The 25,315-nt window shown below is 36.6% G+C and overlaps 1 protein-coding gene across 1 annotated transcript in view; it reads left to right on the top strand.

Annotated features, from left to right (window-relative positions):
* The window catches only part of UGGT2 (UDP-glucose glycoprotein glucosyltransferase 2), a 164,830-nt gene that overhangs the window by 133,498 nt on the left and 6,017 nt on the right, over positions 1-25,315 (top strand). The window contains exons 31-37 of the mRNA XM_054719890.1: positions 4,190-4,269; positions 7,142-7,240; positions 8,781-8,865; positions 15,060-15,242; positions 16,823-16,983; positions 17,622-17,736; positions 20,385-20,501. Coding sequence (XP_054575865.1) covers positions 4,190-4,269; positions 7,142-7,240; positions 8,781-8,865; positions 15,060-15,242; positions 16,823-16,983; positions 17,622-17,736; positions 20,385-20,501 — 840 coding nt within the window. The remainder of the gene's footprint in view (positions 1-4,189; positions 4,270-7,141; positions 7,241-8,780; positions 8,866-15,059; positions 15,243-16,822; positions 16,984-17,621; positions 17,737-20,384; positions 20,502-25,315) is intronic.

Genomic DNA, 25,315 nt, shown 5'->3' with positions numbered 1-25,315 from the left:
TAATTTACCCTTGAGCAGAGGCCAGGGAAACCCATGCCTCCTGCTCGCTCCGTGATATTTCAAAGCACTGAAAATACATCTTTTGAGAGGAAATATAAAACAAGGTATTTTCAGAAAAATTACAAACTGAATTTGCCATCAGCACACTAATACTAAAAGAAATTATTTTTTAATATGTTTTTATTAATTTCAGAGAGAGGAGGGGAAGAGGGAGAAATATATAGAAACATTAATGATGGAAGAGAATCATCCATCAGCTACCTCCTGTATGCCCCCTACTGAGGGTCAAGCCCACAGCCTGGGCACATGCCCTGACCAGGAATTAAATTGTGACCTCCTGATTCATGGGTCAATTCTCAACCACTGAGCCACACTGGCCAGACTTAAAAGAAACTCTTAAAAGATGTACTTCATACAGGAAAAAAAAATTACCTCAGATGGAAGGTCTGAATTTAAGAAAAGAATGGAGGAAAGAAAATGGTAAATATGTGGATTAGTCTATGAGCAGTAAATATACAAAACAATAGTAAGTATCTTATGAAGTATTTTAAAATATATAAAACTAAAAATCATAATAATATCATTTAAGCCTTAAGAAATAAGGTTATTTGCAATAAAATATAAAGTTTTTAATATTTATTAGGGTAAATGTAATGATTATTTTGAAACTTTAGGACAAATACGATTTTTGTGATTTTTAAGATAACCACTAAAAGAATAGAAATAAGGGACGATGTCATAATAAAGAGGAAAAATAGAGTGAAACAAATTAATATAAATGGATTAATAAAGGAGAAATAAAGTGAACATATGGGACACAGAGAAAGCACAAAATAGTTAGAATTTAAGATAATTATATTAAATGTAAATGGGCTTACTGTTCCAATTAAAAGATATTCATACTGAATTTTTAAAAATCTCAATTATATGTTATTTGCAGAAAGCACATCTAATACAAGGGAATACAGCTTCAGGGTGAGGATGAAAATAAAATACAACTATAGCAAAAGTATACTAGGTCAATAATAACCTAAACAAAGCTTGTATAGCTATGCTAATACCAGAGATATTAAACATTAAGACAAATAATAGCCGAAACCGGTTTGGCTCAGTGGATAGAGCGTTGGCCTGCGGACTTAAGGGTCCCAGGTTCGATTCTGGTCAAGGGCATGTACCTTGGTTGCGGGCACATCCCCAGTAGGGGGTGTGCAAGAGGCAGCTGATCGATGTTTCTCTCTCATCGATGTTTCTAACTCTCTATCCCTCTCTCTTCCTCTCTGTAAAAAATCAATAAAATATATATATGTTTAAAAAGACAAATAATATTACTAAAGGTAAAAAAAATGTGTGTGTGTGTGTGTGTGTGTGTGTATGAAATAGAATTACAAGAGAAATTGACAATTTTCTATCATATTTGGGATATTTTAACACACATCTCTTAGTACTTGATATACTACAAGCAGACAAAAAGATCGAGATATAGAAGATTTTGAACAGTGTAACTATAAATTTTGACCTGTAAACATATATAGAACATAACGCCTAATAACACCAAATGAATAATCTTTCAAACACACAGAAAACATTTTAAAAATTAGCTTTACCAAAAAAAAAATAGCTTTACATTTAGTTGACAAGCAGGTTTTAGCAAATTTCGTAAGAATGAAATCAGATTATGTCCTCTGTCTACAATGCAGTAGAGTAGAAACCAATATTAGTGATAACTAATACCCTTAATGGTTGGAATCTGTACAGTCCAATAGCAGTATGTTATCAAAGCTCTCACCTTATATATTGCCTAGATTTTAAACTGTAGTTTACCTTGCATCCCATATCATAATCTATTCCTGTGTTCTTTATCCTGTGATCAGTTATACATGTTGCTCACACTCATCTTTGATACTCTTCTCTGATCTTCCACTTTCTTTCTCAATAATAACTTACAGTCTCTCTTTGAATACATTTCCTTCTGGCCATTCCAGATGAAAACCCCATAAAACCCAGACCAGCTGCTTAAGATACTGACTTAGCTCAAGCCCTTTAGGACCAGCATTTTAGCTAGTTTTATCCTAGCCCTACAAACAGGAGAGAAAATTTATTTGGTGTGAGGGTGGGAAGTACAGTTTCATCTTTGACCATGAAAAATTGTTTAAGTTTTCTTTTCCTTGAGCTGAATTTTGCACTCTATGTATTGGTTGTAATTTGACCTGTTGGCCCATAGTAGAGAGCAGATCGAAGTCTTTCACCATAGCCATCAAATCTTTGAGGGTTAACCATTCTATAGCCTAGCCATCTACTTGTTTTTTAGTAGCACAGTTTTATCCCCTCACCATCCATCTCTCAGTGTTACACAAAAAGACAGAAGAAATAAAAAAAAAGGGAAGGAGAAAAGATAAGCAGCATTGAGGATTAGCCCATGAACTTCAGTAGCCCACTAGTAGAAATTCCAGAAAGAAGAAAAAGAAAAAATGAAGAAGGGAAAGTATCCCACAGATAAAGAGATTAAAATGTGTCAAAATGGTCCACAAACTAGGATGAATGAAAAATGTCCCTCCTCCAAAAAGAAAAGAAAAATGGCCCAGCCCTAGCCCGTTTGACTCAGTGGATAGAGCATCAGCCTGCAAACCAAAGGGTCCTGGGTTCGATCCCAGTCAAGGACATGTACATCTGTTGCAGGCTCCTCCCCAGCCCAGGCTCTGGTCAGGTCACGTGCAGGAGGCAACCAATCGATATATTTCTTTCCCATCGATATTTCTCTCTGACTTTCCCTCTCTCTTCCACTCTCTCTAAAAATCAGTGGAAAAATATCTTCGAGTGAAGATTTAAAAAAAGAAAGACAGAAAAATGGCCCAAATAAGATCACAATAACTTCCAAGGGGAAAAGTCGGGTCACTGCAATTGAATAACACAAGTACTAGCATCAGATTTGTCGTTTTCAAATGGATGTTACGAGACAGCAAAACAAAGTATTTAATGTTTTGAGGAAAATTGTTTTGAACCTAGGATTCTTTAGCTGAATTCTTAATCAAATTTGAAGACTAAGGTTGTTTTCTGAAATGTGAAGATTTAGAAACATTACTTTTCACATCTCTTTTTGAAGTTATTTGCCAACACAGTGAAGATGAAAACCAAGAAAGAAGAAGATAAGTATTTTGAGAAATGGTGGCATTAATCTGAAAGTTAAAGCAAAGAAAACCTAGAAATAAACAGGCAGTTAATTGTTGAGCTCCAAGAAAAAATGTCTTCAAGAAGACAGGAATTTTAGCTAACTAGCATGAATAATAAACTGGAAAATATTGGGTATGTGGTAAAGAAGAAACATAGCTCACCATCAGAAAAAATAAGTATAATAAAATTCCAAAAAAAAAAATATTTCTCTATGGTGGAATGTACAAAAGCAGAATCAATTTAAACTTGCAAGTCTCCTACAAGTGGCACAGTGGTCATGTTATTGTACCTCCACAGAGGAAATATAATTGTAGCAGCCTTTCAGACTTTTCAGTGAATAATATTTACATTGTCACAATAAGCACTATTGACTGATTCTCAAGATGAAGAATAAACAGTATAGTGGAAAAGATATACTAATTGGACTAAATGAAAATATATTTACATTTATAGTAAAGTAAAGGTGTTTAGCTAATGTAAGTTGGGAGGTGGAGGGAAAAGGTAGAGATATTAGTAACCTAATCAACAGTATGAAACAGGAACTGTTGAAGTTGTTGGAATAGAAAATAGAGATTTAAATATTATTTAAAGTTAAAAATAGTTGGTAAGAGAAGTAATGATGAAGATATTACTATCAAAACTTCCAGACAAAAGGGGCAGGGTGATATAAGCAGGGTGAGCTGCTCTTCTTTCATCATGAATGAATAATATATAAATCCTGTGAATCCAGATATACTATGTATATCCAGGTATGTTTAAAGTTGATAAATCAGTAAGTACAAATATAAATACACTATTTAGCAGTATGAAGCTAACCACCAAAGAACTAAAAACAAGGACTTGAACTGGTCATTGAAACCAGATTGTGTCTATAATGTACTAAGATATTTTCTGGCTTAATTTACTGCCACTGTCTTAGATTTACAAGGGTCACCCTGATAAGTAAGTTTCACTTTCTAACCATGCAGCATAATATTTAAAGCTGAAGAATTCTAAATTTTTTCTTCACCATGCTATCTAGGTGCAAAAAAAGCCAGACAAAATTAAGGAAGATATCCTTACTGATGAAGAAAAAAAAGGAATGTGGGATTCCATTAAAAGGTAATTACTAATAAATATGTTAACACATAACTATTGATCCATCAGGAATCTAGTATATGGAAATCCTACAGATGGTCAAAATTTAAGTAAAGCACAGATCCTCTCCTATAAGAGGGATAAGATAGATACATAAGCTTTAATAATACAAGATAGGAAACTGGGGCTGTAAGACAGCTGGAAATAAAGTGCAATACAAACCAAGGGAGGAAAGGGCTATATCCAGTTAGGTGGAAACTCAGAAAAGACTCCATGGAGAAGTGTGTAACTAAGATGTGTTCTAAAGCAGCAGTTGCCAACCAGTGGTCCACGAGATCCGAAAGGTTGGTGGCCGCTTTCCTAAAGGATTAGCAGGTTTTCAAAAGTTGAAGATGGAGTGAAGGTGCCTGGTTATATGAAGATTGGGTATGTTACTCAAGGAACAGAAAGTAGCCCCAATTAGCTGGTACAGTGAATATGATAGGGAATCTATAAATTAGGTTGAGACCTTTATTATTAGTTCATCAAAAAATTAATATATTGCCGAAACCGGTTTGGCTCAGTGGATAGAGCGTCGGCCTTCGGACTCAAGGGTCCCAGGTTCGATTCCGGTCAAGGGCATGTACCTTGGTTGCGGGCACATCCCCAGTAGGGGGTGTGCAAGAGGCAGCTGATCGATGTTTCTCTCTCATCGATGTTTCTAACTCTCTATCCCTCTCTCTTCCTCTCTGTAAAAACTCAATAAAATATATTTTTAAAAAAAGGATATTTAAAAAAAAAATTAATATATTGACTCACATTACCTACAGAATCCAGGAGTAGAGCTGACTTTAGGCATTCAGGTGATATGGTCTGGAAACTCTTCCTCTCTTAGTTCTGTTATCTGTGCCTCCTTCATTTTCAGTTAACTTTAACAAGGAAAAGTTTGCCACCTCCAATGGGAAGAGATTGCCTCTTTCCAAATAGTACCAATAAAAGTTCCAAAGCTGACTCAATAGCCACGTGTCCCAAACTGAGGTGATCACTGTGACTTAGGTCATATGACTATCTTAGAGCCAATGAGAAGAACTGTCCCACCTGAACTTTATAGAATGAAATTGGAGGAAGAATGCCTTCCCCTCAAAATACCAGGTTATTGTTATTGAAATGTAAAGGATACTAAGCAGACGGGAAACAAAATCTGCCGTAGATCCAGACTGTAGAGAACTTAGAGATTTGAACTTAATTTGATTATGATGGAGAACAAGATTATTTTGGTCAGGGCTAAGAAATAGAAACTTTAGGTCAAATAGATTCAACAACCTAAGCAGATTTTATTATACTGATCAAAGCACTCCCATCTTGAATTTTGCCCAGTTGAGGTCTCTTTTTTGATAGTTGACTCCTTGTTTGATAAGAAGAATCATGTTATTGTGCTAGTAAGGCTCAAACTCACATTTTGAGATGATTTGAAGAGTAGGTATATTTGATGGGGTAATGAAACATTATTATTTGGGCATTTAAAGAGTATCTGTCCATGAGCTTCCGTTAAAGCCAGAAGGTAGACTGAATGAATAAAAATAACTGTTCAAGTATAGCATAGCAACTTACTTTACCAAAGGGTACCAAAAACAAAATGATGCTTTGTTACAGAGATGGCAACTCCTCCAAATATGTGTTTCGTATATTGCTTTCACTTTTTTTTATCTTAGATTTATCCTAACTTAGAGTGATTTTTTTTCTCACTGAATCAACTTGTGTTTTTCTTATTTTGGAGATTACCATAAAAATATTTGAAAAATGCTTTTGTCGTAACAATTCCTATTTGGCAAAATATAATCCATGATGATTGTAAGTTGTTTAGCTTTCCAAATTTTAGTCATTTTAAATATCTGTGCATATAAAAATGAGATTTTTAATTAAATAAAAATTTTAAATAGAAGGAAAAAGAAGAAAATAATACATTATGAATACCTTAAGTAAAAAATTCAGTCACTTTTGAACATGAGATGGGACATATAAAAGGCTGATCTGAGTCCTGAAAGTGGTGAAAATGATAGCTGGGCCCAGAGTAAGCCAGTGAGTGGATGTGGGTCCCTCGTGCTCTCTTGCTCCTCATGGAGGCACACCCAGAGTGTAGCCCGTGTGGAATGGTGACTATAACTGGCCAGAAGAATCTCAGTTGTAGGCAGCTTTTATTTATAACATTTTATCCTAGGGGAGCCATGTCACCAGCACTCAAGGACCTACTATTACCACATAGGAAATGTCTAACTGCTGTAGTTACACACTTGTACAGTCTGTTTCTTCCCTCACTATTGGCCTATTTAAAATGTCAGTTCAGCCCTAATGGTTTGGCTCAGTGGATAGAGAGTTGGCCCACAGACAGAAGGGTCCTGGGTTTGATTCAGGTGAAGGGCATGTACCTCAGCTGCAGGCTCGATCGCCAGTCCTGGTCCGAGTGCCTGTGGGAGGAAACCAGTCGATGTGTCTCTCTCACATCCATGTTTCACTCTCTGTGTCTCTCCCCCCTCCCTTCCACTATTTCTAAAAATCAATGGAAAAATATCCTCAGGTGAGGATTAAATAAGTAAATATCATTTTATATGGCCATGGCATGCTATAACTCATTCTTTGTTCTCAAAAACATTTGTAACTCAAAAAGATTCAAAGATATTACCTCATTAACCTAGAGACAGTATAATTACATTCTGTTTTAAATTTTTTATCATAAAAACTTTATTTTAATGTCACATGTTTTAATATTAATTCATAATATTTAGAACTGGTTTCAGTGAAATAACTTTACTTTGAAAGGCAATCCTATTTTTATTACTTATCAAATTTAGCATTTAGGTATATAAAGTTTGCGGATATATTTTTAGAAACTGGCAATCACTACTTTTTTTATTCCAAGTTTCACAAGAAGTTTGCATAAAGAAAAAGACAAAAAGGAAACAGACGTTCTGAACATTTTCTCAGTTGCTTCTGGCCATTTATATGAACGCTTTTTAAGGTAGGTATACTTTTTATCTAATGTTTTTAAACCTAGTACACTTACTTGGTTCAAAAAGAATTTCTAAAGTTCAAAAGAATAAAATTATATACAGTGAAAAGAATCTCCCTCTTCCCTTTTCTTGATACCCAGTTTCCTTTCCCACAGGTAACCAATACTATTTTTATGTCCTACCAAAGATGTGTAGACAAGTAAATATATTTTTTTTTATTTTGTAAATTTATTTTTACCCAAATAGTATCAATGTGTATACACTGTTCTGCACCTTGCTTTTTTTCACCTAAAATTATGAGGGAGGTATATTTTAAAATATAATACATTTTATGAATTTGACTGATTTGGAATACTGATATTATTTAAGACTAGAAAATGGACATATTTTATAACAATATAATTAATAAAAAGTATATATTGTAAATTTCCCTTTTCCAATGAAGAAATGCCTTGTTTTACATAAAAGGAGGAGGGGCAGTGAGAGGAGAAAAGCATATTTACAAATCACAAAGCACTGTTGTTGTTTTAACTGTTTATATAGAAGAATCTCAGAGAATGCCTCAGAAATGTTTGAATATGTGTTTATATTTTAAGATGGAACTTTAGATACCTTCTCCAGTCAGAGGACTAGAATTCAAAACAAGTGCCCTGTACAGTGAATTTATCAATATAGACAGAGCATTCAGCTCTTCACGTTTTTCACACCTGATGTTATTGACACAGTAGAAGAGCCAATATTAGACTGTAGTTCAGCTCATCAAGACTATTTCAGATTAGTTTGTTTGCAAGCTAAAGCAGTCAAAAAGCAAGCAATTTCAGATATAACAAATATATGTATACAGATGCTACTTGACTTATAATAGGGTTATGTCTCAGTAATCATGGGGGTGGGGACGTCCAGCTGTAGGCTATATAAGGCACAGAAAATCATTTGGTCTGGCCCTGCCAAGGCATTAGGAGTGAGTTAATTAAATGTTTGACTAAATATAGCAGGCTAATTTTTAAGCTGATAATTTTGTATGGCCCTCGAATGATGTTATAAATATCCAAAGGGGTCTGGCAGAAAAAAGGTTCCCCATCCCTCATAATTAAAAAATGTATTTAATACACCGAACCTACTGAACATCATAGCTTACCCTAGCCTACCTTAAATGTGCTCAGAACACTTGCATTAGCATACATACAATTAGACAGAAACATGTCATGCCATTGCCCAGCATCCTGAAAGAGCATTAAATCATATATCACTAGCCTAAGAGAAGATCAAAATTCAAAATTTGAAGTACAGTTTCTACTGAATTTGTATCACTTATACCATTGTAAAGTTGAAATTCATAAATCAAACCATCATAGGTCAGGAACCCTTGGTAAACATATAGTCTTACACATTGCATACTTGATGATAATATTTGAAGGTCCTTCAGTTTATTTCTTTATAATACTTAGTGAAAATTTTCTAATAATACCTTTAAATATTTAAAAGCCTCATGCAAAGTAGCATAAACTATTAATATTAACTTGGTTGGTTTAATGCTCTTTTTTACAGAATTATGATGCTTTCTGTTTTACGTAACACCAAAACACCAGTGAAATTTTGGTTCCTAAAAAATTATCTCTCACCAACATTTAAAGTAAGTCCATTAATCTTTTTATTATAGAATGGTTAATGTTTGAATAGTAAATTCTTTATATTATTGTAAGTTCATATAACTTTTTCTTTTCAGAATGAGTTTTGAAATGTATATTTACTCAAATTTTTATCTTTATTAATTTTTTTAATTTTTTGTACAGCCCAGTGACCAAACATTACATAACTTAATACTTGATCATCCCAATAAACCTCGCACCCATCAGCACCACATCTAGTTATTAGAATATTATTGACTATATTCCCTAAGCTGTACTTTACATCCCCATAACTGTTCTGTAACAACCAATTTGTACTTCTTATTCCCTTCACCTTTTTTTTTGCCCACCCACCACAATTCCCCTCCCATCTGGCAACCAACAAAAAGTTCTCTATCTATGAATCTGTTTCTATTCTGCTTGTTCAATTTGTTTATAGATTCAGTTGTTGATATGTATATATTTATTGCCATTTTATTGTTCATATTTTTTATCTTCTCAAGACCCTTTAACATCTATACTAATAAAAGGGTAATATGCTAATTAGACTGGACATCCTTCTGGACAAAGCCATGGTGGCGGGGGCCAAGGCAGAGGTGGTAAGGGGGTGATCAGGCCAGCAGGGGAGAGCAGTTAGGGGGCGATCAGGCTGGCAGGGGAGAGCAGTTAGGGGGTGATCAGGTCAGTAGGGGAGAGCAGTTAAGGGGCCACCAGGCCAGCAGGGGAGAGCAGTTAGGGGGCGATCAGGCTGGCAGGCAGAGGTGGTTAGGGGCGATCAGGCAGGCAAGGGAGCAGTTAGGCGCATCAGGCCGGCGGTTAGGGGCAATCAGGCAGGCAGGCAGGCAAGCGGTTAGGAGCCAGTAGTCCCGAATTGTGAGAGGGATGTCCGAGGGGTCCCGTATTGGAGAGGGTGCAGGCTGGGCTGAGGGACACCCCCCAGGCACGAATTCCTTGCACGGGGCCTCTAGTTTCATTTAATACTCGTTTGGTGGTGATGAACTCCTTCAGCTTTTTCTTGTTTGGGAAGCTCTTTTTTTTTTTTTTTTAATAAATCCTTATTGTTCAGATTATTACAGATGTTCCTCTTTTTTCCCCCCATAGCTCCCCTCCACCTGATTCCCCCCCCATGCCCTTACCCCCCGCCACTGTCCTCATCCATAGGTGTAAGATTTTTGTCCAATCTCTTCCTGCACCCCTCACACCCCCTTGACCTCAAGAATTGTCAGTTCACTCCCTTTCTATGCCCCTGATTCTATTATATTCACCAGTTTATTCTGTTCATCAGATTTTTTATATTGACCTGATTTTTAGATTCACTTGTTGATAGATATGTATTTGTTGTCATTTTGTTGTTCATAATTTTTATCTTTACCTTTTTCTTCTTCCTCTTCTTAAAGAATACCCTTCAGCATTTCATATAATCCTGGTTTGGTGGTGGTGAACTCCTTTAGCTTTTTCTTATCTGTGAAGCTCTTTATCTGACCTTCAGTTCTGAATGATAGGAATCCAAAGAGGACCACACAAAGACACATCATAATTAAAATGCCAAGGGCAAAAGACAGAGAGAGAATCTTGAAAGCAGCAAGAGAAAAACAGTTAGTTACCTACAAGGGAGTACCCATACAACTGTCAGCTGATTTCTCAACAGAAACTATGCAGGCCAGAAGGGAGTGGCAAGAAATATTCAAAGTGATGAACAGCAAGAACCTACAACCAAGATTACTCTACCCAGCAAAGCTATCATTGGGAAGCTCTTTATCTGTCCTTCGATTCTAAATGATAGCTTTTGAGGGTAGAGTAATCTATATATATTTACTCAATGTATATTTACTCAAATTTCTGTGTTTTTTTTTAATCATTTGTAAAACTTTGGTATTCATCATTTTTTATTTATCTTAAGAAAATTTCTATGCCATTTTTATTTAAGGAAGTGTTTAACCCTTTGCACTCGCTTGCTTTTTTCTCGATTCCTTTATTCTACTCGGGATTTAATTTTTTAAATACCCCAGATTTTACAAAGCGCGGCAGTAGAATAAAAAACTGGAGTGTCTTTTCATACAAACTTATTTATTTGGATTTTTTTATATTTCAAATTATTGATACATTCAAAGAGTAATTTTAATCTCGACATCCGAGATTAAAATTGCAAAAGGTTAAAAGGACAGCAGGAGATGGCTTATTTTTAAGTAAACTCAAAATCAGAAGGATTAGTGGTTTTTCATGATAATGATAATTTGATAATATTTAGCAATGAAAAATATGTACAGATTGTCAACAAAAATAATTAGATTCTTTTTACGAAGATAGGCAGGAACCGTAGTATCAAATGAGCACTGTACCATAGAAAATACGTAGTCTGACATGACAGTACCAGGAACAACAAGCTCCTTTATCTGTGTGCTGTGCATTTATTGGTGTGGTAGTACAGACACTATATTTAGAAGTCTGAGTCATTTTATATTTAGAAGTTTTCAGATGGCCAACATATGTTCCCCTTTACTCACCCCTACAATCCTGCTGCAAAGTATGCCCTGTTCTTTTCTGTCCTCCCTACAGATTAATTAGATTCCATGAAGTTAGAGTCTTATTTAGCAACAGTTCAAAGGAGTTCACTTTTTCTAAACCAAAACCAATGGTAAAGGCAGACATAAAAATAGCCAACCATGCTTTTATTCCTTAATATTGCACATTAAGGCACATTGCTAACTTACCTACATTATTCAGTTGTGGTTCATAAAGTCCTTGACCAGAAAACCAAGACTCAGAAATTATATAACTGGCCTACATAGTCAGGAGGTATCCAAGAGCACTCTATGTCCAATAATTCACCAGCCAGACTCACAAAACTCAGAAAAGCAATTATACTCACAGTTTTAGCTTATTACAGCTACAGAATAAAGACTAAAATCAGCAAAGCAAGGAGATGCATAGGACAAGGTCTATGGAAGACCAGACCTAGAGTTTCCAGTTGTCCTCTCCCAGTGGAGTCGTGGACAGAGCTTATTTCTCCCAGCAAAAATGTGTGACAATACATGTGGGGTATTGCCAACTAGAAGCTCACTCAGACTTGGGTTTCCAGAGTTTTTATTGGGGTTGGCTACATAGTCCCACCTGATGGCCGCAGTGGCTGACCTTAGCCTCCAGTCTCTCTAGAGGTTGAGCTAATACCTAGTGGCCCAAGGTCCCTACTATCAATCACATCTTTGGAAAGATTGGCATGACCAAGGTGCCCAGATCAATCAAGGCATTTTTATTAGGTAGCACATTCCAAGGGTACAGGTTACCTCCCAGGAGGCAGGTCAAAGATCCCAACCTTTTTTAAAGCAAGATTTGTCCTTTATAGCACAGATCCAAGATCAAACAGCTAGTTAGAAACATAGCTGAGATTTGAACTCTAGCATTCTGACCTCAAAGCCCAGGTGCTTAACCCTCATGTGATCATTCAGCAGTAGACAAAAAACTGCACAAGAAACCATAGACATAACCAAGAAGTTACACTAGGTTTCACTAAACTTTTAACATGTTATTCTACTAGGAAAGTGGGGATGTAACACTACATAAACTGAGATGATACTATCTAGAGTCTCTTAGTGGGAAATGATATTTACTAGAAATACAGTGCTACATCTGGATAAAAGTCTTGTATTACATGGTCAAAAGTAATACCATATCTGAAGTAATATTTTCCTTTTTTGTAATTTTGTTGCTTTCCCTCAAAATTTTAATCTTTTACAACTTTTCGGTGAATTATACTGTGTACAAATCATAAGTGTGCAGTTTGATGAACTTTTTACAAACTTAAAACACCTGTGTCTACATCTCTGTGTCCAGCAGCCAGAAACAGAAACAGAAATTATGAAAATTTTCCTTCAATTAAAAAAATTCCTCCTCAGGGGGGGGCAAGAAGAAATAAATCAAATAACCTGTATACTTATATGCATAGCCCATGGACATGGGCAATAGGGTGTGAATACCTGGGGGGGGAGGGGTTTAGAGGAGGAGGTAAAGATGGGGAAATGGACACATCTGTAATACTTTTTTTAAAATGCCTCCTCTTTTCCTTTAAATATTTGCTAAATTATATCTACTTAGAGAATAATTCTTTCCTGACCACAGTATGTAAAATTACAATCCCTTTTGATTTATCACTCTATTTTCTTTCTCTTTTTATTTTTTTCTATAACTATCTTCAATATGTAAATTACTAACTTTATTTTCTGTCTGTTGCCTCTAAAATGAAAGTTTGTAAGGGCTATGATTTGTATCTGTTTTGTTCACTATTGTATCCCTTGGCCTAGAATAGTACCTGGCATGTAATGCATGCTCAGTGAATATTTTTAAATATATATTTGCTGAATAAAAAAGGTATTTTTAATTTCATCCAATATTTTTAAAATTTTGAAACCAAAGTAATGATTCCCAGAAACTGGTCTAGACATAATTTCAACATTTCAATTCACTGATGCTTACAGTAAGGAACATAATTTAAATCTACAGTGTTCTTACAAAAAATGGAGAAAATTAAACTAAGGGTATAATCAGAAACTAGCTACAGATGAGAACTGAGGAGATGAATGCAAATTCCATGTTTGCTAAGCCATCTCACCCCACTCCTTTATCATCCTCCCTCTCAGGTTTTGGGATCTTAGCAAACTTAACCAACACTATTTCATTAACTGCTCTGCTTTAAGTAGAATAAAATACTCTAACCCTGTAAAACACTAAATCAAATATAAAGTTTTTAGACCACAATAACTACCTTGTATTTTTAATCATTAAATTAATCATAAATCTCAAACATGAAACTCATGTTAGAGAATCTAATTTATCAATTTACGACTCATTTTATGTTTTTTTGTACATCCTCTTCATCTTTTTATCTCTCTGATGAACAAACATGTTTGTATACTGGTATACAGGATGGGGCAAAAGTAGGTTTACATTTGTGAGTATGTGAAGCACATAGTTTATTATTATATTATTATCTATTATTGTATTATTTTCCATATGAACAACTTTAAACCTTTTGCCCTATCCTGGATATAAACTGTTTGATGCATAGGTATTCCAAGATCCAGAGGCTTTTCCTTCCATAGTCAGGTGTTCTCAAGTCTAGTGTTAATTGTAAAAATATGGGAACATTTATCTTAGTTAATAAGCTTGCTAATTAATATAATAGATCTATTTTTAATGTCAATTAATTAAATGGTTGTATGTATACTTGTGTCTTTATATTTGCCAGCATTTTCATATTTCTCATTAATAGGTGTAAGTTGTAGAAGTAGTATTTAGACATCAATTTGTAACCACTTTATAGTAAACGCTATCTTTTATTTATTTTTTAACTAGAGGCCTGGTGCACTAAATTCATGCACAGGTAGGGTCCCTAGGCCTGGCCAGCGATCAGGGCCGATTAGGTTCCCCGCCTCCTTCCCTTGCCACCCATGCACCGCCACCATGAGGTTCCCCCGCCTCCCCGCCTCCTCCTTCCCTCGCTCCCTCAGCGCCCTGCTGCTGCTGGTCATCTGCCATGTTCCACGCCACCCCCTGGTGGTCAGCGCATGTCATAGCAAGCAATCGACCTCCCAGTCTCCCAGTTGAACTCCCGAGAGGACACTTTGCATATTAGCCTTTTATATATATAGATTTATTGGAGTGACATTGGTTCATAAAACCATATAGATTGCAAGTGTACAACTCAATAAAACATCTGCACACTGCATCCTGTGTCCATCACCCTAAGCCAGTGATGGCGAACCTATGACACGTGTGTCAGCACTGACACGCATAGCCATTTCTGATGACACGCGGCTGCATGCCGAGGATGAAACATTTGCTGCTCCTGAGGATGAAACATTTGCGACTAGAGTCTTGGAGTTATTTTTTTCCTCAAAGTGACACACTACCTGAGTTATGCTCAGTTTTTTGGCGAAGTTTGACACACCAAGCTCAAAAGGTTGCCCATCACTGCCCTAAGCAGTCTCTTTTCGTCCCCATTTCCTCCCCTTTGCCCACCTCCACCTAATTCCCACCCCCACCTAGTCCCCACTCCCTTTCCCCTCTATCACCATACTGTTCTCTGAGTCTATGTATTATATATATATGAAACTCTACCTTTAAAAATAATAACTTTCTCTTAAAAAAAAACTGCTTTCTTCCTTAAACATATTCTTTGATTTGTGTGTATGTGTATTTTTAGGAGGTAATCCCTTACATGGCTAAGGAATATGGATTCCAATATGAACTGGTCCAATATAAGTGGCCTCGCTGGCTTCACCAACAGACAGAAAAACAAAGGATTATTTGGGGATACAAAATTCTTTTCCTTGATGTCCTTTTCCCTCTAGCAGTGGAAAAAATCATTTTTGTTGATGCTGACCAGGTAAATAGATGAACTGTTGTTTTTATTAGTACTTAAACTCTTTTTAACAGGTCTATCTTAGTATAGGGACTCAATTTATGTTGCTGGTATTTATCATTATCTTTGTTGCCATGCTACATAAACAAATAAGATATGATTGTGATACAAAGGCAAAGCATCTTTTAAAAAAAAACTCAGAATTCCAGGGGAAAATTAAAGGTATTGCAAGGAAGACCATTTGTTATTTAGGACATGGCAGTTTTCTCTCTGAAGTAATAGTTTTATTAATTTTGGTATTAAAAATAAAACAAATACTTATATTAGTCATAATAAAAGTTATATGAGTTCCTATGAATATGAGCTGATAGTTGTATAATGAGCTATTCTTGATGGAAAAGTTAGCAATTACACACAACTCTCACTCTTCCATTTGCAATAGTATTCTTTGGCATTTAGCCAGAAACCAAATCCTCATCATCCTATCATTTAACAGGGGGGGAAATGTCCCAAAGTTGGCCCAAAAAACAATTATGGTTCTCAGCTTTCAAAATTTATATATCCAGAAATTATGACTTTTCCCCTTTCCTCCTTGCATACCTTTGTAATCATTAATGGCCAAAAAAATTGAAAAATACACAAATTTCTAAAAAATAACAGTAGCATGTAAATACTAATGTTATATAAATTAAATGTACAAGGTAGTATTTATATTTAGGACAAAAAGTATATTTTCCAATTCTATATTAGATTTTACTTATATCATAAACTCTTATTTTTGTATTATTTTCCAAATTGATAAATGTGAATCCTTATAATTAAAAACTAAGAAAACAGGCAAATGCAGGTGGTGATCTAACATTTATTTCTCCTACCTGCCCACAACATATACAGTGATATTTCTCCAGCAGGCTGCCGTCTATTAAAAAATGAAACATACAAACATTATTCCATTAAAGCCTTTGAAGGTAATCAGGAGATTTTTCTTTATGATTCAAACTAATAGTTGCCAATATATAATAATGGAGATTTATCATAAAAATGATTTTGAATCATTAATTCATACCTTGAGAAACTTAGAGCTATGCACTTGTCTAATATTTGGTTCCTTCCCAAAACATATTTCTTTTAAAATATATTGATGAGCCCTAGCTGGTTTGGCTTAGAGCGTTGGCCTGAGGACTGAAGGGTCCCAGGTTCGATTCCAGTCAAGGGCACATGCCCGGGTTGCAGGTTCAATCCCCAGTAGAGGGCGTGCAGGAGGTAGCTGATCAATGATTCTCTCTCATAATTGATGTTTCTATCTCTCTTCCTCTCCCTTCCTCTCTGAAATAAATAAAAATATATAAATAATAAATATTTTGATAAAAATGATGTAACAATTATTCTTATTAATGAGTCATGTTGACTAGGTATACAAATTTTAGTGTTTTTTTTTTAATTTGTGAGGACAAGAGAAAAAAATAGAATCTTTGTAAACTCATTAAATGGAAGAACTGGAAGAAAATATAGTCTCTATATTTCTACAATAATGTAATGATTTGAGATTTACATAATGATTTTATTTTATAGTCTTCATCAAAAAAATTATTTTAATTACTTAGATTGTGAGACACGACCTGAAAGAACTTAGAGATTTCGATCTGGGTGGAGCTCCTTATGGGTATACTCCATTTTGTGATAGCCGCACTGACATGGATGGATATCGTTTCTGGAAGAAAGGATATTGGGCATCACATCTTTTAAAGAGGAAATACCATATCAGGTAAGAAAATCTGTACTCTTACCCTTTAGTAAATAAATTAATTATTGAATCACCAATATTAAGTTATCTTAGAAATTATACAGCAATGGCAACCAATTACATAGTGCTTTTACATGGCAGTCACTCTTACAAGATTTTACATAATTTAAGTCATAAAACCTCTATGCCAACCTTTTGAGATATTGTTGTTATCCCCATTTTATAGATGTAGAAACTGAGGCATATAGCACTTAATGTAACTTGGCCAGGCTTACATAACTAAACCAAGTTAAACCCATGTAATATAGCTCAAGAAATATGCTCCTAACTACCACAGAAGATTTAAATTTGGTTTGTCAAATAACTAAGTCAAGATACTGACCTCAAATCTATTATTGTTTTGTAGGGCCATGAGTTTCATGAGATCTTGGAAAAATTTGAGGTGACTCTAAGAGGATATGGATCCTAACAGTATTATAACAAACTTCAAACCCCTTGGAAACAGTATTAGATGTTGGGAGCAAATTTATAAAAGGATTTATTATTATTAGATCCAAGGATATCTAGGGTTAATATTAAGTAGACAAACACTGCGGGGGGGACGGGGAATAAAATTCTATAAATAACAAAGGCTATCAAGGAGTACTCAATTTTTGCAGTGCCTTATACGTAGTGGATCTCAAGAGGTTCAGAAGAATTGCAGCAGGTGACAGGCTCCGGGGCCAGTACCAAGCTCTCAGTCAAGATCCAAACAGTCTTTCAAACCTAGATCAGGTAAGTAAAATGTTCATAGAATAATTATCAGTATGAAGATATAGACTGCCCCAATTCCCAGTTTGTAGACTTCAAAGTTTTATATTTTCAGCCTTTTCTTTTTATAGAATTATCTATTGAAAATCTAGACTTACATATAATTTTTTTAACTTCAAGCTCAACATTTAAAAAAAAATAATAGTATTTTATCTTCACTTTTCCATCCTACGACTATTGTCTACACAAAGATTTGTACATGAATAGGCACATATATACTTGTTCAACAGTATTAAGGGCCCCCTTAAGACTCATGTTCATGAGGTTAAGATAAAAACAGCGTGGTTTGTTTGTGTGTCCATATGTTTTGCAAGCCATGTTTAGTTGCATGGGTGAAAGTGCAGAGGTTTGGATTTAACCAGGACTATAATTTTGCCAAGTGAATACAACTAAATGAAACAAGGGTAAGACAATCGAGAGTATATTCAAAGGATTAACTATAATGATTAACTATGGAAATTAAGTTATGAAAGCAAGGGAGCAAAGATATCAAGGGGTGATGATAATGAAATAGGATCAGTTGATTGGAGGTTCTAATGGTGATCAAAGGATTTTGATATCTGAGTACTAAGTGGAGTGAGCTGAAAATCAAGAGGTGGTCAGAGAGTGGAATTATGACTTTGAAATTGAAGAGGACTTCTAGGACATGACCAAGTGAAAAAGTGGCTGGGATAAGATGAAAGACCAGGTTATTTAAGGAATGGATTCCAAGGAAAAGGGTTTTGAAAGGAACAATGTAGCTTTTATTCTTACTATTATTGAATAGATTTTCCTTTTGTATAGAAGTGTTAGGTTTACAGAAAAAATATTGAGCACAAAGTTCAAAGAATTCCCATATTTATGGGCTCTCTATTCTATTCCATTGGTCTGTTTGTTCTTTTGCCAATACCACATTTTCTTAATTACTATAGATTTTTATAGCAAGGCTACTAGTTCAGTAGTATAAGTCCTCTAACTTTGTTGTTGTTCTTCAGTATTGTGTTAGCTATTCTGGATTTTTTGCCTTTCCATATAGACTTTACTATCAGGTTGGTCAACATCCACAAAATAATTTGCTGGGACTTTTATTGGAATTGGAATTGCATTGAACCTATAGATCAAGTTGGGAATAATTGACATCAATATTGAGTCTTTCTATTCATGAACATGGACTGTCCATTTATTTAGATCTTCTCAGATTTCTTTAATCAGAATTGTATAGTTTTCTTTCCTCATATAGAGGAACATATTTTGTTAGATTTTTACCTGGGTTTATTTTTTGGTTTGTTTGGTTTGGGTACTAATGTCATAATAATGTATTTTTTATTTCAAAGTTCAATTGTTCATTGCTGGTATATAGCTAATTATTTTTTTTAAGACTTTTTAAATTGATTTTTAGAGAAAGAGGAAAGAAGAGGGGGGGAGAAAGAGAAAAACATCAATGTGAGAGAGAAACATCAATCAGCTGCCTCCTGCACACCTCCTACTGGGGATTAAGCCCACAACCTGGGCCTATGTCCTGACTGAGAACCTAATCTGCAACTTTTCAGTTACATGGGATGACGCCCAACCAACTGAGCCACCTGGGCCAGGGCACAATTGACTTCTATATATTAACTTTGTAGCCTAAAACCTTGCTACAGTTACGTATTAGATCCAGGAGGGTTTTTTTTATTTATTCTTGGGACTTTCTGCATAAATAATCCTGGCATCTGTGAACAAAGACAGTTTTATTGCTTCCTATCCAATGTGTTTATCTTTTATTTCTTTTTCTTGTCTTGTTGCATTAGCTAATACTTCCAGTATTGATGTTTAATAGGAGTGTTGAGAGAAGAACCTTAAAATTGTGAATCTTGGAGCTTAGATGGTTCAGCTCACACAGGTACCCCTTGTGCCCTCTGGGAGAGAGAGGACGCATGCCCTTTGCTCTGGAATGTAAACCAACATTCTCTGGGGAGAGTAAGGAAGAACTCTACATCCCCTGGCATATGAATAAGTATCTCTGGGGAAAATGTCTCTAAATCTCTCCAGAGGTCACTATTGTTAGATTACTGGGCTCATCTGCCATTTCAACATCCTTTACCTCAGATTCCAGCAATCTTTGCTTAGAAAGCCCTGAGCAGGCAGAAATGTGAAAATGTTCATGGGTCATTGTTTTCTAACAGGAAAATGAAAGGTCCCCTCAGAATCTGGAGAATGTGGTAGTGACTGACATAAACAGTAATAGCAAGCGCAGTGTGAGTGATTGACCCTGGGGTTTCAAGGCAGATAGAGGTAGTCTATTTGGGGAATGTGAAATGGTGAGTTTCTAGGCCTTCTTCTTCAGCCTTGAAGCTAGGGGTCAAGTCCAGGTCAGGTGTGGACATAGTTCCCTTGCATGGGTTTATTCATGACACAAGATGATTGGGTCAAGTTAAGTATTTAAAGTTTAAAAATAGAGAGATCTCAGTTTTACATGTTTTTAACGATCTATTTATACTCTAAATCAGCGGTCGCCAACTGGTGGTCCATGGACCACTGGTGGTCCATGAGGTCCAAAAGGTTGGCGATCACTGCTCTAAATCACATCTTCACCTTCTTTTCCTCTGACTCCAATCCCTATACCTCTGTTTAAATCTTTTCTTTCTCTGTAGGATCTTCCCAATAATATGATTTACCAAGTCGCCATTAAGTCTCTTCCTCAAGATTGGCTGTGGTGTGAAACCTGGTGTGATGATGAATCCAAACAAAGAGCCAAAACAATTGATCTGGTGAGTGTCTGTGGTTATTTTCATTTGTGTATAAGCAAATATGATAATGTTCAGTAGAAATATTTTATGTTTTACAAATGGAATGGCACACACCTGACATACTGCTGCTCAGTATAGTATTTACTATGGTATTTACTTAGCTTGACAAGTATAGGATGTGTCAGAGGGTCCCTAAGTCAACCCCAGGGTTATGATTTCTCTTCTTAGTTTAGTGAAGAGGACTCACAGGACTGAGAATATAGTCATGCTGCTCAGCCAGCATGGCTCAATGGTTGAGTGCCAACCTATGAACCGGGAAGTCACAGTTGGATTCCTGGTCAGGACATATGCTCGAGTTTCAGGTTCAATCACCAGTGTAGGGCATGCAGGAGGCAGCCAAACAATGACTCTCTCTCATTATTGGTGTTGCTATCTCTCTCTTGCTCTCTTCCTTCCTCTCTGAAATCAATAAAAAATTATTTTTTAAAAGAATATAGTCATGCTCATGGCTATGATTTATTCTAGTGGAAGGATACACAGCAAAGGCAGCAGAGGGAAAGGTACATAGGGTGGAGTCCAGAGAAAACCATGCTTCCAAGAGCCCTCAGCCTGTGCAGTTACATGGGACAAGCTTAATTCCTTAAGCTACGAAAATTTTCATAACACATATAAAATATCGACCAGGGAAGCTATTGGAAACCCAGTTCCCAGGGTTCTTATTGGGGTTGGTCACATCGGCATAAACCATGTTGTTTGCACAGATTAGTCACAGTGAGCCTTTCTTACCAGGGAATGGTGGGAGCACTCCTGAAATGCAAGTCCCAGACGCAAGCCACGGGCCAGCCTTGCAAGCAGGCCTTTCTAAGAATGACAATCTCTAATACTTTCAACAATAAAGAATTTTTAAAAAGAGAATAGCAGTCTCAAGCCTGCTTGTTTAACTCTTTCTGCACAAGGGCTTTGGAAAGAAAGGCCGAGGGCTGACATGTTCATGAGTTAGCTATCATCTTAGCATATCATCAGTTTAATTTTCCTGTTAATATTTCTCCCAAGTACACATAACCAAAATAATTGCCTTAACTCAAATTATGCAATACATGTCTATTTTCTTATTTTTGAAAAGAATTTTAATTACATTTTCCTTTTAAGCACTTTAACTATGCTACACAGTTTAACTCTCCGAGACATGAAAAATTTCAAACTTATTCATTATCTCTAACAGTTAAAGATATCATCATTCTTTTTCTAATCATATTGTTTCTATGTACTAATTTAAGTATAAAATATCCTATCTAATAAAAAGGGAATATGCTAATTGACCCTCACGCCGTTGCAAATATGCGGCACCCACAGCCAATAAGGAGGGAATATGCTAATTGCCCTACCCTCAAAGATGGTGGCACCCACAGCCACAAGATGGCGGCGCCCAGTCCCCTCAGCCCCACCACGGTGGCAGGCATGTGGAAAGGCCGGGCCCGCCCCCAGGTGGGCCCAGCTGCTCCACACGCCTGCCTCCGGAGTCCCCCAGTCCCCTCAGCCCCTCAGCCGCCCAGAGCTGGCCTGAGGCACAGGCAAGCCTCGGATGGTGTCTGCCCAGCTGACGCCTGAGGCGCAGGCAAGACTCAGATGTCAGCTGCCTAGCCGCCCAGGGCTTCCCGACGCTCAGGTAACCAGGGCCAGCCGAGGCTTGCGCTGCTGGCAGTGGCAGCAGCAGAGGTCACCTTCCCCTGATCGACAGGTCGCCTCCCACCCCTGAGGGCTCTCAGACTGTGAGAGGGGGCAGGCCGGACTGAGGGAACCCCCCCTCCAGTGCATGAATTTTCATGCACCAGGCCTCTAGTTTGTGTATAAGATCCTCACTGAAGAATAAACTGTCTAAATATTAAAATTCATAAAGTTTTTTAATTTGAACAAAATAAGACAGAATAATAAAATATAGGGATTTTTTTCTAGATATGTGTAAAATTGTATAGAAGGAAATAGCATGCCAACATGTTGGAATGCAACTGTAGATGATAGAAGGTAACAAAAACAAGATGGCATGCCCTGGCTGGTTTTCTCAGTGGTTAGAGTGCCAGCCCTGTGAACTGAATGGTTGCCCATTCAATTCCGGTCAAGGGCATGTACCTCAGTTATAGGCTCAAATCCCCAGCCCCGTCAACCAGTCCTTATTCTCTCCCATCAATGTTTCCCTCTCTGTGTCTCTCCCCCTCCCTTCCACTCTCTCTAAAAATAAATGGAAAAAATATCCTCAGGTGAGGATTAACCAAAAAAAAAAAAAAAAACACAAACACACACAGAAAACAAATTAGATGATATTAAGAAAGAAGCAAGAAAAAAAATAATAAAAAACAAAAAAAGAAAGAAGCAAGGTCTCACATAGCAGAATTTTCACTGATACAATGCATAGGACAAGAGAAACAAAGGAAAAAAATAAACAAATGAGACTACATCAAAATACAAAGTTTCAGCAAAAGAAACAAGCATCAAAATGAAAAGGGAACCCACTGTATGTGAGAACATATTTGCCAATGATACAACTGATAAGGGGTTAATTTCCAAAACATATTAAGTACTCATAAACTCAACAAAAGGAAAACAAACAACCCAATTAAAAAACTGGCAGAGGACCTAATAGACACTTCTCCAAAGAGGACATACAGATGATCAAGAGACATATGAAAAAATGCTCAACGTCATTAATTATCATAGAGATGCAAATTAAAATGACAATGAAGTACCACCACACCTGCCAGAATGGCTACTATCAGTAAATCAACATATAACAAGTGCTGGTGAGGATGTGGAGAAAAAGGAACCCTAGTACATTGCTGGTGGGAATGCAGACTGGTGCAGCCATTATGAAAAACTGGAGTTTCCTCAAAAAATTAAAAATTGAACTTCCATTTGACCCAGTGATCCTACTCCTAGGAATATGTCCTAAGAAGCCTGAAACAGCAATCAGAAAGAATGTATGCACCCGTATGTTCATAGCAGCACAATTTACAATAGCTAATGTATTGTTTAAGGTTGTGTTGTAACATAAAAGGTTGTGACTTATACCTTAGTGACATGAGATACCCTTGGGGTCTTTAGGAGCACTTAAGTTAACTTGAGCTACTGTAATAAACCCCCGAATGTTAGTGGTTTCGCACTCTCCCAAATACAGATCTAAGTGGGTGTCATGTCTGTGAGTAGCTCTCTGTGTATCATAACTCAGGGAATAGTCTCTGTCCAGCTTGTGGCCTATTCATCCTCTAGGGTCATCATCACCTGTATGCATCTCTCCAGTGTGGCAGTCATGTGTCACATGTGGCCAGCGAGCACCTAAAATGTTGGGAGTATGAACTTAGATGTGCTATGAGATGTAAAATACCAGATTAGGAGAACTCGGTGAAATGAAATCAAATGTAAAAATATCTCATTGCTGATTTTTATATTGATTGGTAACATTTTGGACATAGTTAAATGCAGTATTAAAATTTATTTCACTTGTTCCTTTTACATTTTCACATGTGGCTACTAGAAATTTTTAAATTACATATGTAGTTTCCATAATTTTTCTGTTGGATAGTATGATCTGGAGTAAAGGCAAAAGGGAATGTGGAGAATGCATCCTGACTCTTAGCAGCCTTAACCCCTTGGTGGGACTTGCTCGTGTGGTCACATGATAAATGTCATTCCTGGGTGGCCAGCTATGTCCTGGAAATAGGTCTGCGTAGGAAAAGGACAAGTGGCATAAATTTTGGTGGACAGCTGAGCCAGTTCTCCCCAGAAACACTTAAAATAAAAATGAGAAAACATGCTATTTTGAACTAGCTTCTTGGGAAAAATGTTAAGGGAATGCAGAATAATTCCAAGGAAATGGCATAAGGGGAAGGAAAAAGATGCAAAATGGAACTAAAGGTGAGACTCTATTTCAGTAAAGATTTCTCAGTCTGGGCTTCATTGACATTTGGGACCAGATCATTCTTTGTTAGGATGTTTAGCAGCATCCCTGGCCTCTACCCACTAGATGGCAGCAGCACCCCACCACCTTCAGGCATGACAAACAACCGTCTTCAGACCTTGCCACAGTTCCCCTAAGGGGCATGATAGGCCCAATTAAGCACCACAGTTCTAGATTGTAGAGGGAAAACATTGTATTACCAAAAAAACTAAGAAAAACATAGTATTTTTATTTAATAGTTTCTGACACAAAAAGAGGGAAAATAGTTTCATCTTCACATTATAGAACATATTGCCTGTAAAGTTAATTCCTGCAAAGAAAATCCTATTGCCACTACTTCAGAAATATATTACTGTAGAAAGAAAATTCCACAGTGGAATGAACTGATAATATCTGGTGAGGAAAGGCTTAAGATGACAGGTTCATGGCTCATAATTAATAGCTTTCCCATAAGGCATGGGGGTGAGCAAATTTCAGCAACCATAAGAATATGTCACATGGAAGTAAGCCTCAGGACACGTTTTCTGTTAATGCTTTGTAATGAGGAAATGGATGTCTGTACCTTTGTGAAGCCTGTGCTCCTCTCATTGTCTCTCCTGTCTCAGTGAAGGACATTCCATTCTTACTGTGCTCAAGCCAAAGACCATCTTTGATGCAGCTCATATTCAGCCCATCAGCAACTCTTGTCAGCTGAACCTTCAATACATTCAGAATCAGATCCTCTCAACCGTCTCCTATACCTTCCGCCTTTAAAAAAAAATGATCTTTTTATTGATTTCAGAGAGGAAGGGAGAGAGAAAGAGAGAGAAACATCAGTGATAAGAAAGAATCATTGACCGGCTGCCTCCTGCACTCCCCACACTGGGGATCAAGCCCGCAATCTGGG

The sequence above is a fragment of the Eptesicus fuscus genome, chromosome 8, assembly GCF_027574615.1.
Source record: "Eptesicus fuscus isolate TK198812 chromosome 8, DD_ASM_mEF_20220401, whole genome shotgun sequence".
Taxonomy (NCBI): domain Eukaryota; kingdom Metazoa; phylum Chordata; class Mammalia; order Chiroptera; family Vespertilionidae; genus Eptesicus; species Eptesicus fuscus.
The sequence above is the reverse complement of the archived record's forward strand: the minus strand, read 5'-3'. Positions and strand labels throughout refer to the sequence as shown.